The sequence below is a fragment of the Heptranchias perlo genome, unplaced genomic scaffold (assembly GCF_035084215.1).
Source record: "Heptranchias perlo isolate sHepPer1 unplaced genomic scaffold, sHepPer1.hap1 HAP1_SCAFFOLD_231, whole genome shotgun sequence".
In the NCBI taxonomy this organism is placed as follows: Eukaryota; Metazoa; Chordata; class Chondrichthyes; order Hexanchiformes; family Hexanchidae; genus Heptranchias; species Heptranchias perlo.
Genome location: NW_027139245.1, coordinates 208,608 through 224,960, shown reverse-complemented (window position 1 = coordinate 224,960; position 16,353 = coordinate 208,608). Strand labels below are relative to the sequence as shown.

The 16,353-nt window shown below is 45.5% G+C and overlaps 1 protein-coding gene across 1 annotated transcript in view; it reads left to right on the top strand.

Moving 5' to 3' along the window:
- Positions 1-14,446, top strand: part of zgc:64106 (uncharacterized protein LOC393348 homolog) — a 126,845-nt gene extending 112,399 nt beyond the window's left edge. Inside the window, exon 6 of the mRNA XM_067978141.1 lies at positions 14,051-14,446. Coding sequence (XP_067834242.1) covers positions 14,051-14,254 — 204 coding nt within the window. The 3' untranslated portion in view covers positions 14,255-14,446. The remainder of the gene's footprint in view (positions 1-14,050) is intronic.
- Positions 14,447-16,353: the final 1,907 nt, after the last annotated feature.

Sequence of the window (16,353 nt, the reverse complement as noted above, 5' to 3'; positions counted from 1 at the left end):
ACTGTCCATTCCTCCCAGGGATTCCCCACTGACCCACTGTCCACTCCTCCCAGGGACTCTCCACTGACCCACTGTCCACTCCTCCCAGGGATTCCCCACTGACCCACTGTGCACTCCTCCCAGGGACTCTCCACTGACCCACTGTCCACTCCTCTCAGGGATTCCCCACTGACCCACTGTCCACTCCTCCCAGGGATTCCCCACTGACCCACTGTCCACTCCTCTCAGGGATTCCCCACTGACCCACTGTCCACTCCTCCCAGGGATTCCCCACTGACCCACTGTCCACTCCTCCCAGGGACTCTCCACTGACCCACTGTCCACTCCTCTCAGGGATTCCCCACTGACCCACTGTCCACTCCTCCCAGGGACTCTCCACTGACCCACTGTCCACTCCTCTCAGGGATTCCCCACTGACCCACTGTCCACTCCTCCCAGGGATTCTCCACTGACCCACTGTCCACTCCTCCCAGGGATTCCCCACTGACCCACTGTCCACTCCTCCCAGGGATTCCCCACTGACCCACTGTCCACTCCTCCTAGGGATTCCCCACTGACCCACTGTCCACTCCTCTCAGGGATTCCCCACTGACCCACTGTCCACTCCTCCCAGGGATTCTCCACTGACCCACTGTCCACTCCTCTCAGGGATTCCCCACTGACCCACTGTCCACTCCTCCCAGGGATTCCCCACTGACCCACTGTCCACTCCTCTCAGGGATTCCCCACTGACCCACTGTCCACTCCTCTCAGGGATTCTCCACTGACCCACTGTCCACTCCTCCCAGGGATTCCCCACTGACCCACTGTCCACTCCTCCCAGGGATTCCCCACTGACCCACTGTCCACTCCTCTCAGGGATTCCCCACTGACCCACTGTCCACTCCTCTCAGGGATTCTCCACTGACCCACTGTCCACTCCTCCCAGGGATTCCCCACTGACCCACTGTCCACTCCTCCCAGGGATTCCCCACTGACCCAATGTCCACTCCTCTCAGGGATTCCCCACTGACCCACTGTCCACTCCTCTCAGGGATTCTCCACTGACCCACTGTCCACTCCTCTCAGGGATTCTCCACTGACCCACTGTCCACTCCTCCCAGGGACTCTCCACTGACCCACTGTCCACTCCTCCCAGGGATTCCCCACTGACCCACTGTCCACTCCTCTCAGGGATTCCCCACTGACCCACTGTCCACTCCTCTCAGGGATTCAATCACACATTTACCAATTCTCTCTTTACTGATACATTTGTAGAATACTTTACTGTCACTTTGTAACATTTTTTAATAGTCTCTAGTCAAACTCCCTCCGTTCTTTCCTTATCTCTCGCAAATCAAGTTGGGAGGGCCTCAGGGTGTCAGTGAGCAGTAGTGATTGGGCAGTGGGTTCATTGAAACTCCCCTTCATCTTTCTCAATTTTACCCGATTCCAATTCACTGCTTTGATTTTTGTCCTGACCTTTCCCCTTTCTATTGTGGTCACTACTGCCGAGGTGCTCACTCACATTTAACTTATCGACCTGATCTATGTCATTACTCAGAACCAGATCGAACAACTCCCCTCCCCTCCACTCCCCTCCACTCCCCTCGTCGGCAAACACACAGCTTCAGGAAGGAGTCCTGCTCACATTTTCGGAATTCCATTCCCTTTTCTCAATTTACACACTCCCTGTCCCAATCAGTGAACAGGTCATTAATCCCTGTCCCAATCAGTGAACAGGTCATTAATCCCTGTCCCAATCAGTGAACAGGTCATTAATCTCTGTCCCAATCAGTGAACAGGTCATTAATCTCTGTCCCAATCAGTGAACAGGTCATTAATCTCTGTCCCAATCAGTGAACAGGTCATTAATCTCTGTCCCAATCAGTGAACAGGTCATTAATCCCTGTCCCAATCAGTGAACAGGTCATTAATCTCTGTCCCAATCAGTGAACAGGTCATTAATCTCTGTCCCAATCAGTGAACAGGTCATTAATCCCTGTCCCAATCAATGAACAGGTCATTAATCTCTGTCCCAATCAATGAACAGGTCATTAATCCCTGTCCCAATCAGTGAACAGGTCATTAATCCCTGTCCCAATCAGTGAACAGGTCATTAATCCCTGTCCCAATCAGTGAACAGGTCATTAATCCCTGTCCCAATCAGTGAACAGGTCATTAATCCCTGTCCCAATCAGTGAACAGGTCATTAATCCCTGTCCCAATCAGTGAACAGGTCATTAATCCCTGTCCCAATCAGTGAACAGGTCATTAATCCCTGTCCCAATCAGTGAACAGGTCATTAATCCCTGTCCCAATCAGTGAACAGGTCATTAATCCCTGTCCCAATCAGTGAACAGGTCATTAATCTCTGTCCCAATCAGTGAACAGGTCATTAATCTCTGTCCCAATCAGTGAACAGGTCATTAATCCCTGTCCCAATCAGTGAACAGGTCATTAATCTCTGTCCCAATCAGTGAACAGGTCATTAATCCCTGTCCCAATCAGTGAACAGGTCATTAATCTCTGTCCCAATCAGTGAACAGGTCATTAATCCCTGTCCCAATCAGTGAACAGGTCATTAATCTCTGTCCCAATCAGTGAACAGGTCATTAATCTCTGTCCCAATCAGTGAACAGGTCATTAATCTCTGTCCCAATCAATGAACAGGTCATTAATCTCTGTCCCAATCAGTGAACAGGTCATTAATCCCTGTCCCAATCAGTGAACAGGTCATTAATCTCTGTCCCAATCAGTGAACAGGTCATTAATCCCTGTCCCAATCAGTGAACAGGTCATTAATCTCTGTCCCAATCAGTGAACAGGTCATTAATCTCTGTCCCAATCAATGAACAGGTCATTAATCTCTGTCCCAATCAGTGAACAGGTCATTAATCCCTGTCCCAATCAGTGAACAGGTCATTAATCTCTGTCCCAATCAGTGAACAGGTCATTAATCTCTGTCCCAATCAATGAACAGGTCATTAATCCCTGTCCCAATCAGTGAACAGGTCATTAATCCCTGTCCCAATCAGTGAACAGGTCATTAATCTCTGTCCCAATCAGTGAACAGGTCATTAATCTCTGTCCCAATCAGTGAACAGGTCATTAATCTCTGTCCCAATCAATGAACAGGTCATTAATCCCTGTCCCAATCAGTGAACAGGTCATTAATCTCTGTCCCAATCAGTGAACAGGTCATTAATCTCTGTCCCAATCAATGAACAGGTCATTAATCTCTGTCCCAATCAATGAACAGGTCATTAATCTCTGTCCCAATCAATGAACAGGTCATTAATCTCTGTCCCAATCAATGAACAGGTCATTAATCTCTGTCCCAATCAATGAACAGGTCATTAATCTCTGTCCCAATCAGTGAACAGGTCATTAATCTCTGTCCCAATCAGTGAACAGGTCATTAATCCCTGTCCCAATCAGTGAACAGGTCATTAATCTCTGTCCCAATCAGTGAACAGGTCATTAATCCCTGTCCCAATCAGTGAACAGGTCATTAATCTCTGTCCCAATCAGTGAACAGGTCATTAATCCCTGTCCCAATCAGTGAACAGGTCATTAATCTCTGTCCCAATCAGTGAACAGGTCATTAATCTCTGTCCCAATCAGTGAACAGGTCATTAATCTCTGTCCCAATCAATGAACAGGTCATTAATCTCTGTCCCAATCAGTGAACAGGTCATTAATCCCTGTCCCAATCAGTGAACAGGTCATTAATCTCTGTCCCAATCAGTGAACAGGTCATTAATCCCTGTCCCAATCAGTGAACAGGTCATTAATCTCTGTCCCAATCAGTGAACAGGTCATTAATCTCTGTCCCAATCAATGAACAGGTCATTAATCTCTGTCCCAATCAGTGAACAGGTCATTAATCCCTGTCCCAATCAGTGAACAGGTCATTAATCTCTGTCCCAATCAGTGAACAGGTCATTAATCTCTGTCCCAATCAATGAACAGGTCATTAATCCCTGTCCCAATCAGTGAACAGGTCATTAATCCCTGTCCCAATCAGTGAACAGGTCATTAATCTCTGTCCCAATCAGTGAACAGGTCATTAATCTCTGTCCCAATCAGTGAACAGGTCATTAATCTCTGTCCCAATCAATGAACAGGTCATTAATCCCTGTCCCAATCAGTGAACAGGTCATTAATCTCTGTCCCAATCAGTGAACAGGTCATTAATCTCTGTCCCAATCAATGAACAGGTCATTAATCTCTGTCCCAATCAATGAACAGGTCATTAATCTCTGTCCCAATCAATGAACAGGTCATTAATCTCTGTCCCAATCAATGAACAGGTCATTAATCTCTGTCCCAATCAATGAACAGGTCATTAATCTCTGTCCCAATCAGTGAACAGGTCATTAATCTCTGTCCCAATCAATGAACAGGTCATTAATCTCTGTCCCAATCAGTGAACAGGTCATTAATCTCTGTCCCAATCAGTGAACAGGTCATTAATCTCTGTCCCAATCAGTGAACAGGTCATTAATCTCTGTCCCAATCAGTGAACAGGTCATTAATCTCTGTCCCAATCAATGAACAGGTCATTAATCTCTGTCCCAATCAGTGAACAGGTCATTAATCTCTGTCCCAATCAATGAACAGGTCATTAATCTCTGTCCCAATCAGTGAACAGGTCATTAATCCCTGTCCCAATCAGTGAACAGGTCATTAATCCCTGTCCCAATCAGTGAACAGGTCATTAATCTCTGTCCCAATCAATGAACAGGTCATTAATCTCTGTCCCAATCAGTGAACAGGTCATTAATCTCTGTCCCAATCAATGAACAGGTCATTAATCTCTGTCCCAATCAGTGAACAGGTCATTAATCCCTGTCCCAATCAGTGAACAGGTCATTAATCTCTGTCCCAATCAGTGAACAGGTCATTAATCCCTGTCCCAATCAGTGAACAGGTCATTAATCCCTGTCCCAATCAGTGAACAGGTCATTAATCCCTGTCCCAATCAGTGAACAGGTCATTAAACCCTGTCCCAATCAGTGAACAGGTCATTAATCTCTGTCCCAATCAGTGAACAGGTCATTAATCTCTGTCCCAATCAATGAACAGGTCATTAATCTCTGTCCCAATCAGTGAACAGGTCATTAATCTCTGTCCCAATCAATGAACAGGTCATTAATCTCTGTCCCAATCAGTGAACAGGTCATTAATCCCTGTCCCAATCAGTGAACAGGTCATTAATCTCTGTCCCAATCAGTGAACAGGTCATTAATCTCTGTCCCAATCAATGAACAGGTCATTAATCCCTGTCCCAATCAGTGAACAGGTCATTAATCCCTGTCCCAATCAGTGAACAGGTCATTAATCTCTGTCCCAATCAGTGAACAGGTCATTAATCTCTGTCCCAATCAGTGAACAGGTCATTAATCTCTGTCCCAATCAATGAACAGGTCATTAATCCCTGTCCCAATCAGTGAACAGGTCATTAATCTCTGTCCCAATCAGTGAACAGGTCATTAATCTCTGTCCCAATCAATGAACAGGTCATTAATCTCTGTCCCAATCAATGAACAGGTCATTAATCTCTGTCCCAATCAGTGAACAGGTCATTAATCCCTGTCCCAATCAGTGAACAGGTCATTAATCTCTGTCCCAATCAGTGAACAGGTCATTAATCTCTGTCCCAATCAGTGAACAGGTCATTAATCTCTGTCCCAATCAATGAACAGGTCATTAATCTCTGTCCCAATCAGTGAACAGGTCATTAATCTCTGTCCCAATCAGTGAACAGGTCATTAATCCCTGTCCCAATCAGTGAACAGGTCATTAATCTCTGTCCCAATCAGTGAACAGGTCATTAATCCCTGTCCCAATCAGTGAACAGGTCATTAATCTCTGTCCCAATCAATGAACAGGTCATTAATCTCTGTCCCAATCAGTGAACAGGTCATTAATCTCTGTCCCAATCAGTGAACAGGTCATTAATCCCTGTCCCAATCAGTGAACAGGTCATTAATCTCTGTCCCAATCAGTGAACAGGTCATTAATCCCTGTCCCAATCAGTGAACAGGTCATTAATCTCTGTCCCAATCAGTGAACAGGTCATTAATCTCTGTCCCAATCAGTGAACAGGTCATTAATCTCTGTCCCAATCAGTGAACAGGTCATTAATCTCTGTCCCAATCAGTGAACAGGTCATTAATCTCTGTCCCAATCAGTGAACAGGTCATTAATCTCTGTCCCAATCAGTGAACAGGTCATTAATCTCTGTCCCAATCAGTGAACAGGTCAGGCTCGTTGATTTTCACAGCGCTGCACACTGTTCCCTCGGGTGAGTGGTATTGATTAGTGATGATGGTGAGTGGTATTGATTAGTGATGATGGTGAGTGGTATTGATTAGTGATGATGGTGAGTGGTATTGATTAGTGATGATGGTGAGTGGTATTGATTAGTGATGATGGTGAGTGGTATTGATTAGTGATGATGGTGAGTGGTATTGATCAGTGATGATGGTGAGTGGTATTGATTAGTGATGATGGTGAGTGGTATTGATTAGTGATGATGGAGAGTGGTATTGATTAGTGATGATGGAGAGTGGTATTGATTAGTGATGATGGAGAGTGGTATTGATCAGTGATGATGGTGAGTGGTATTGATTAGTGATGATGGAGAGTGGTATTGATTAGTGATGATGGTGAGTGGTATTGATTAGTGATGATGGTGAGTGGTATTGATTAGTGATGATGGAGAGTGGTATTGATTAGTGATGATGGAGAGTGGTATTGATCAGTGATGATGGTGAGTGGTATTGATTAGTGATGATGGAGAGTGGTATTGATTAGTGATGATGGTGAGTGGTATTGATTAGTGATGATGGTGAGTGGTATTGATTAGTGATGATGGAGAGTGGTATTGATTAGTGATGATGGAGAGTGGTATTGATCAGTGGTGATGGTGAGTGGTATTGATCAGTGGTGATGGTGAGTGGTATTGATTAGTGATGATGGAGAGTGGTATTGATTAGTGATGATGGAGAGTGGTATTGATCAGTGGTGATGGTGAGTGGTATTGATCAGTGGTGTTGGTGAGTGGTATTGATTAGTGATGATGGTGAGTGGTATTGATCAGTGGTGATGGTGAGTGGTATTGATCAGTGGTGATGGTGAGTGGTATTGATTAGTGATGATGGTGACTGGTATTGATTAGTGATGATGGTGAGTGGTATTGATTAGTGATGATGGTGACTGGTATTGATCAGTGATGATGGTGAGTGGTATTGATCAGTGATGATGGTGAGTGGTATTGATTAGTGATGATGGTGAGTGGTATTGATTAGTGATGATGGTGAGTGGTATTGATTAGTGATGATGGTGAGTGTTATTGATTAGTGATGATGGTGAGTGGTATTGATCAGTGATGATGGTGAGTGGTATTGATTAGTGATGATGGTGAGTGGTATTGATTAGTGATGATGGTGACTGGTATTGATCAGTGATGATGGTGAGTGGTATTGATCAGTGATGATGGTGAGTGGTATTGATTAGTGATGATGGTGAGTGGTATTGATTAGTGATGATGGTGAGTGGTATTGATTAGTGATGATGGTGAGTGGTATTGATCAGTGGTGATGGTGAGTGGTATTGATTAGTGATGATGGTGAGTGGTATTGATTAGTGATGATGGTGAGTGGTATTGATTAGTGATGATGGTGAGTGGTATTGATTAGTGATGATGGTGAGTGGTATTGATCAGTGGTGATGGTGAGTGGTATTGATTAGTGATGATGGTGAGTGGTATTGATTAGTGATGATGGTGAGTGGTATTGATCAGTGGTGATGGTGAGTGGTATTGATTAGTGATGATGGTGAGTGGTATTGATCAGTGGTGATGGTGAGTGGTATTGATTAGTGATGATGGTGAGTGGTATTGATTAGTGATGATGGTGAGTGGTATTGATTAGTGATGATGGTGAGTGGTATTGATCAGTGGTGATGGTGAGTGGTATTGATTAGTGATGATGGTGAGTGGTATTGATTAGTGATGATGGTGAGTGGTATTGATTAGTGATGATGGTGAGTGGTATTGATTAGTGATGATGGTGAGTGGTATTGATTAGTGATGATGGTGAGTGGTATTGATTCGTGATGATGGTGAGTGGTATTGATCAGTGGTGATGGTGAGTGGTATTGATTAGTGATGATGGTGAGTGGTATTGATTAGTGATGATGGTGAGTGGTATTGATTAGTGATGATGGTGAGTGGTATTGATTAGTGATGATGGTGAGTGGTATTGATTAGTGATGATGGTGAGTGGTATTGATTAGTGATGATGGTGAGTGGTATTGATTAGTGATGATGGTGAGTGGTATTGATCAGTGGTGATGGTGAGTGGTATTGATTAGTGATGATGGTGAGTGGTATTGATTAGTGATGATGGTGAGTGGTATTGATCAGTGGTGATGGTGAGTGGTATTGATTAGTGATGATGGTGAGTGGTATTGATTAGTGATGATGGTGAGTGGTATTGATCAGTGGTGATGGTGAGTGGTATTGATCAGTGATGATGGTGAGTGGTATTGATTAGTGATGATGGTGAGTAGTATTGATTAGTGATGATGGTGAGTGGTATTGATTAGTGATGATGGTGAGTAGTATTGATTAGTGATGATGGTGAGTGGTATTGATCAGTGATGATGGTGAGTGGTATTGATCAGTGATGATGGTGAGTGGTATTGATTAGTGATGATGGTGAGTAGTATTGATTAGTGATGATCGTGAGTGGTATTGATTAGTGATGATGGTGAGTGGTATTGATCAGTGGTGATGGTGAGTGGTATTGATTAGTGATGATGGTGAGTGGTATTGATTAGTGATGATGGTGAATGGTATTGATTAGTGATGATGGTGAGTGTTATTGATTAGTGATGATGGAGAGTGGTATTGATTGGTGATGATGGAGAGTGGTATTGATTAGTGATGATGGTGAGTGGTATTGATTAGTGATGATGGTGAGTGATATTGATTCGTGATGATGGTGAGTGGTATTGATTCGTGGAGATGGTGAGTGGTATTGTTTAGTGGTGATGGTGAGTTGTATTGATTAGTGATGATGGTGAGTGGTATTGATCAGTGGTGATGGTGAGTGGTATTGATTAGTGATGATGGTGAGTGGTATTGATTAGTGATGATGGTGAATGGTATTGATTAGTGATGATGGTGAGTGTTATTGATTAGTGATGATGGAGAGTGGTATTGATTGGTGATGATGGAGAGTGGTATTGATTAGTGATGATGGTGAGTGGTATTGATTAGTGATGATGGTGAGTGATATTGATTCGTGATGATGGTGAGTGGTATTGATTCGTGGAGATGGTGAGTGGTATTGTTTAGTGGTGATGGTGAGTTGTATTGATTAGTGATGATGGTGAGTGGTATTGATTAGTGATGATGGTGAGTGGTATTGATTAGTGGTGATGGTGAGTTGCATTGATTAGTGATGATGGTGAGTGGTATTGATTAGTGATGATGGTGAGTGGTATTGATTGGTGGTGATGGTGAGTTGTATTGATTAGTGGTGATGGTGAGTTGTATTGATCAGTGATGATGGTGAGTGGTATTGATTAGTGGTGATGGTGAGTTGTATTGATTAGTGATGATGGTGAGTGGTATTGATTAGTGGTAATGGTGAGTTGTATTGATTAGTGATGATGGTGAGTGGTATTGATTAGTGGTGTTGGTGAGTGGTATTGATTAGTGGTGATGGAGAGTGGTATTGATTAGTGATGATGGTGAGTGGTATTGATTAGTGGTGATGGAGAGTGGTATTGATTAGTGATGATGGTGAGTGGTATTGATTCGTGATGATGGAGAGTGGTATTGATTAGTGATGATGGAGAGTGGTATTGATTCGTGATGATGGAGAGTGGTATTGATTAGTGGTGATGGTGAGTGGTATTGATTAGTGGTGATGGTGAGTGGTATTGATTAGTGATGATGGAGAGTGGTATTGATTAGTGGTGTTGGTGAGTGGTATTGATTAGTGATGATGGAGAGTGGTATTGATTAGTGGTGTTGGTGAGTGGTATTGATTCGTGATGATGGTGAGTGGTATTGATTAGTGATGATGGAGAGTGGTATTGATTAGTGGTGATGGTGAGTGGTATTGATCAGTGGTGATGGTGAGTTGTATTGATTAGTGGTGATGGAGAGTGGTATTGATTAGTGGTGATGGTGAGTTGTATTGATTTGTGGTGATGGTGAGAGGTATTGATTAGTGATGATGGTGAGTGGTATTGATTAGTGATGATGGTGAGTGGTATTGATTAGTGATGTTAGTGAGTGGTATTGATTAGTGGTGATGGTGAGTGGTTTTGATTAGTGGTGATGGTGAGTTGTATTGATTTGTGGTGATGGTGAGTGGTATTGATAAGTGGTGATGGTGAGTGCTATTGATTAGTGATTATGGTGAGTGGTATTGATTATTGGTGATCGTGAGTGGTATTGATTCGTGATGTTAGTGAGTGGTATTGATTAGTGGTGATGGTGAGTGGTATTGATTCGTGATGATGGTGAGTGGTATTGATTAGTGATGATGGTGAGTGGTATTGATTAGTGGTAATGGTGAGTGGTTTTGATTAGTGATGTTAGTGAGTGGTATTGATTAGTGGTGATGGTGAGTGGTATTGATTAGTGATGTTGGAGTGTGGTATTGATTAGTGATGATGGTGAGTGGTATTGATTAGTGATGTTAGTGAGTGGTATTGATTAGTGGTGTTGGTGAGTGTTATTGATTAGTGATGGTAGTGAGTGGTATTGATTAGTGGTGTTGGTGAGTGGTACTGATTAGTGATGATGGTGAGTGGTATTGATTAGTGGTGATGGTGAGTGTTATTGATTAGTGATGATGGTGAGTGGTATTGATTAGTGATGATGGTGAGTGGTATTGATTAGTGGTGATGGTGAGTTGTATTGATCAGTGATGATGGTGAGTGGTATTGATTAGTGATGATGGTGAGTGGTATTGATTAGTGGTGATGGTGAGTGGTATTGATTAGTGGTGATGGTGAGTTGTATTGATTAGTGATGATGGTGAGAGATATTGATCAGTAATATCAGTTACTTGGTTGATATCAGTTGTTGCCCAGAGTGCCACTATTCCTATTCCCAATATCGACCCTATCACTTACAGGATGAGCTGTGAGCTTCCTCCTGCAATAACCCTAATTCACTGGGTCATGCATTACATTTGCCAGCTTAGATTCCAGACTATTTGGGCTCTCCCAGTTTCTATCGGGCTGGTTAAATTAGTATGAGCTTCCTATTTGTGGGGAATTGGGACCAGTTCTGGGGCAGGAGGGATCTGTTCAAGACAGAAGCATTGCACCTCAACAGAGCTGGGACCAATGTCCTCGTGGTGGGCTTCACTAATACTGGCTCAAATAAGGGCAGGATTAGGTTCTAAATATTCCTGGATACAAGGTGATCAGGAAAGATAGGGAAGGAAAAAAAGGAGTGGTGGGGGGTGCCAGTATTGATTAGGGAGAATATTGCAGTGCTGGAGAGAGAGGATGTCCTGGAGGGGTCAAGGACTAAATCATTTTGGTTAGAGTTGAGAAACAATCGAGGTGCCATTACACTACTGGGTGTATTCTATAGGTCACCAACTAGTGGGAAGGATGTCGAGGAGCAAATTTGCAGGGAAATTAAAGAGAGGTGCAAGAACCATAGAATAGTGATAACTGAGGACTTCAACTATCCTCATCGAGACTGGGATAGTAACAGGGAAAAGGGCAGAGAGGGGGAAGAATTTTTGAAGTATGTTCAGGAGAACTTTCTTGATCAGTATGTTTCTGGCCCAACGAGGAAGGAGGCATTGTGGGATCTGGTTCTGGGGAATGAGGTGGGCCAAGTGGAGCAAGTGTCAGTGGGGGAACATTTAGGGAGCAGCGATCATAGTTTAGATGTAGAAAAGGTTTAGATTAGTTATGGAAAAGGACAAGGAAAAACCTGGAGTAAAAATAGTTAGGAGGGCCAATTTTAGTGTGTTGAGAACGGATCTGGCCCCGGGTAAATTGGATTCAAAGACTGGCAGGCAAAACTGTAATTGAACAATGGACGGCCTTTAAAGAGGAGATGGTTCGGGTACAGTCTGGGTATATTCCCACGAGGGGGAAAGGAGGGCAACTAAAGCCAGAGCTCCCTGGATGATGAAAGAGATAGAGAGTAAGATGAAGCAGGAAAAGGGGGCGTATGACAGATGTCAGGTTGATAATACAAGTGAGAACTAGGCTGAATCTAGAAAGTTCAGAGGGGAAGTGAAAAAGGAAATAAGAGGGGCAAAGAGAGAGTCTGAGAATAGACTGGTGGCCAACAAAAAAGGGAATCCAAAAGTCTTCTACAGGCATGTAAACAGTAAATGGGTAATAAGAGGAGGGGTGGGGCTGATTAGGGACCAAAAAGGAGATCTACACATGGAGACAGAGGGCATGGCTGAATTACTAAATGAGTACTTTGCATCTGTCTTTACCAAGGAAGAAGATGCTGCCAGAGTGACGGTAAAAGGGGAGGTAGTTGAGATACTGGATGGGCTAAAAATTGAGAAAGAGGAGGTACTAGAAAGGCTAGCTGTACTTCAAGTAGATAAATCACCCGGTCCGGATGGGATGCATCCTAGGTTGCTGAGGGAAGTAAGGGTGGAAATTGCAGAGATACTGGCCTTTCCGTTATTAGCCGATGGAACTGTATAAAACACTGGTAAGGCCACAGCTGGAGTATTGTGCGTAGTTCTGGTCACCACGTTACAGGAAGGATGTAATTGCTCTGGAGAGAGTGCAGAGAAGATTTACAAGAATGTTACCAGGGCTTGAAAATTGCAGCGACGAGGAGAGATTGGATAGGCTGGGGTTGTTTTCCTTCGAGCAGAGGAGGCTGAGGGGAGACTTGATTGAGGCGTACAAAATTATGAGGGGCCCAGATAGAGTAGACAGGAAGTACCTGTTTCCCCTAGCGGAGAGTTCAAGAACTAGAGGACATAGATTTAAGCTGATTGGCGGAAGGATTAGAGGGGACATGAGGAAAAACTTTTTACCCAGAGGGTGGTGGGTGTATGGAATTCACTGCCCGAATTGGTGGTAGAGGCAGGGACCCTCAACTCTTTGAAAAAGTACCTGGACCTGCACCTAAAGTGCTGTAAGCTGCAGGGCTACAGACCGGGTGCTGGAAGGTGGGATTAGAATGGGCACCTGGTTGTTCTTCGAGCTGGCACGGACACAATGGGCCGAATGGCCCCCTTCTGTGCTGTATCTTTTCTATGGTTCTATAGTTCTATCACACTTCTCAGTGTTAAATTTCATCTGCCACGTGTCCGCCCATTCCACCGGCCTGTCTATATCCTCTTGAAGTCTATCACTATCCTCCTCACTGGTCACTACACTTCCAAGTTTTGTGTCATCTGCAAATTTTGAAATTGTGCCCTGTACACCCAAGTCCAAGTCATTAATATATATCAAGAAAAGCAGTGGTCCCAGCACTGACCCCTGGGGAACACCACTGTACACCTCCCTCCAATCTGATAAACAACCATTCACCACAACTCTCTGTTTCCTGTCACTGAGCCAATTTCGTATCCATGCTGCCACTGCGCCTTTTATTCCATTTTTATTGACAAGCCTATTATGCGGCACTTTATCAAACGCCTTTTGAAATTCCTTATTCACCACATCAACTGCATTGCCCTCGTCAACCCACTCTGTTACCTCATCAAAAAACTCTATCAGGTTAGTTAAACACAATTTGCCTTTAACAAATCCGTGCTGGCTTTCCCTAATTAATCCACACTCGTCCAAGTGACTGTTAATTCTGTCCCGGATTATCGTTTCTAAAAGTTTCCCACCACTGAGGTTAAACTGACTGGCCTGTAGTTGCTGGGTTTATCCTTACACCCTTTTTTGAACAAGGGTGTAACATTTGTAATTCTCCAGTCCTCCGGCACCACCCCCGTATCTACGGATGATTGGAAGATTATTGTCAGTAATTCTGCAATTTCCACCCTTACTGTCATGTGACATTCTTCAATTCTCTCTGTTGCAGTCTGCGGAGGAGGGGGCTGTCAGCACCATCTACTGTGGGGTGTCCAAGGAAATGGAAGGTATCAGTGGGAAGTACATTGACAGTGACTGCTCCCTTACTCTACCATCTCCAACAGCACAAGACGAAGCTTTAGCTAAAAAGCTGTGGGACGTCAGTGAGCAACTCACCGGCTTCGACAAGAGGCCATCTGGAGAACTGAGTTAATGTCATGTGAAACTTTCCACTCAGGCTGTCCTTCGACAAATAGACCAACCCATCAACATGTACTCCTCCAGCTTCAAATAACTTTGTGCTCGGTATGACTCCAGTGGGAATCAGGGGGAAAACTCTCCAGTGGCTGGAGTCATCCCTGGCACAAAGGAAGATTGTAACCAATTTTACAACACCAAGTTATAGTCCAGCAATTTTATTTTAAATTCACAAGCTTTCGGAGGCTTCCTCCTTCCTCAGGTGAACGAAATGAAATGTCTCACCTGAGGAAGGAGGAAGCCTCCGAAAGCTTGTGAATTTAAAATAAAATTGCTGGACTATAACTTGGTGTTGTAAAATTGTTTACAATTGTCAACCCCAGTCCATCACCGGCATCTCCACACAAAGGAAGATGGTAGTGGTTGTTGGAGGCCAATCATCTCAGCCCCAGGACATTGCTGCAGGAGTTCCTCAGGGCAGTGTCTTAGGCCCAACCATCTTCAGCTGCTTCATCAATGACCTTCCCTCTATCATAAGGTCAGAAATGGGGATGTTCGCTGATGATTGCACGGTGTGCAGTTCCATTCGCAACCCCTCAAATAATGAAGCAGTCCGAGCCCGCATGCAGCAAGACCTGGACAACATCCAGGCTTGGGCTGATAAGTGGCAAGTAACATTCGCGCCAGACAAGTGCCAGGCAATGATCATCTCCAACAAGAGAGAGTCTAACCACCTCCCCTTGACATTCAACGGCATTACCATCGCCGAATCCCCCACCATCAATATACTTGGGGTCACCTGTGTCCTGTGCCCTGTGCCCTGTGTCACTGTGCCCTGTGTCACTGTGTCACTGTGCCCTGTGCCCTGTGTCACTGTGCCCTGTGTCACTGTGTCACTGTGCCCTGTGCCCTGTGTCACTGTGCCCTGTGTCACTGTGTCACTGTGCCCTGTGTCACTGTGCCCTGTGTCACTGTGTCCTGTGCCCTGTGCCCTGTGCCCTGTGTCACTGTGTCCTGTGCCCTGTGCCCTGTGTCACTGTGCCCTGTGTCACTGTGCCCTGTGCCCTGTGTCACTGTGTCCTGTGTCACTGTGCCCTGTGCCCTGTGTCACTGTGCCCTGTGTCGCTGTGTCACTGTGCCCTGTGTCACTGTGCCCTGTGTCACTGTGTCACTGTGCCCTGTGTCACTGTGCCCTGTGTCACTGTGCCCTGTGCCCTGTGTCACTGTGCCCTGTGTCACTGTGCCCTGTGCCCTGTGTCACTGTGTCCTGTGTCACTGTGCCCTGTGCCCTGTGTCACTGTGCCCTGTGCCCTGTGTCACTGTGCCCTGTGTCCCTGTGCCCTGTGTCACTGTGTCACTGTGCCCTGTGTCACTGTGTCCTGTGTCACTGTGCCCTGTGCCCTGTGTCACTGTGCCCTGTGTCACTGTGCCCTGTGCCCTGTGTCACTGTGCCCTGTGTCACTGTGCCCTGTGCCCTGTGTCACTATGTCCTGTGGCACTGTGCCCTATGCCCTGTGTCACTGTGTCACTGTGTCCTGTGTCACTGTGCCCTGTGTCCTGTGTCCTGTGTCACTGTGTCCTGTGTCACTGTGCCCTGTGCCCTGTGTCACTATGTCCTGTGTCACTGTGCCCTGTGCCCTGTGTCACTGTGTCACTGTGCCCTGTGTCACTGTGCCCTGTGTCACTGTGCCCTGTGCCCTGTGTCACTGTGTCCTGTGTCACTGTGCCCTGTGCCCTGTGTCACTGTGCCCTGTGTCACTGTGCCCTGTGCCCTGTGTCACTGTGCCCTGTGTCACTGTGCCCTGTGCCCTGTGTCACTGTGCCCTGTGCCCTGTGTCACTGTGCCCTGTGTCACTGTGCCCTGTGCCCTGTGTCACTGTGCCCTGTGCCCTGTGTCACTGTGCCCTGTGTCCTGTGTCACTGTGCCCTGTGTCACTGTGCCCTGTGCCCTGTGCCCTGTGTCACTGTGCCCTGTGCCCTGTGTCACTGTGCCCTGTGTCACTGTGCCCTGTGCCCTGTGCCCTGTGCCCTGTGTCACTGTGCCCTGTGCCCTTTGTCACTGTGTCCTGTGTCACTGTGCCCTGTGTCCTGTGTCACTGTGCCCTGTGTCCTGTG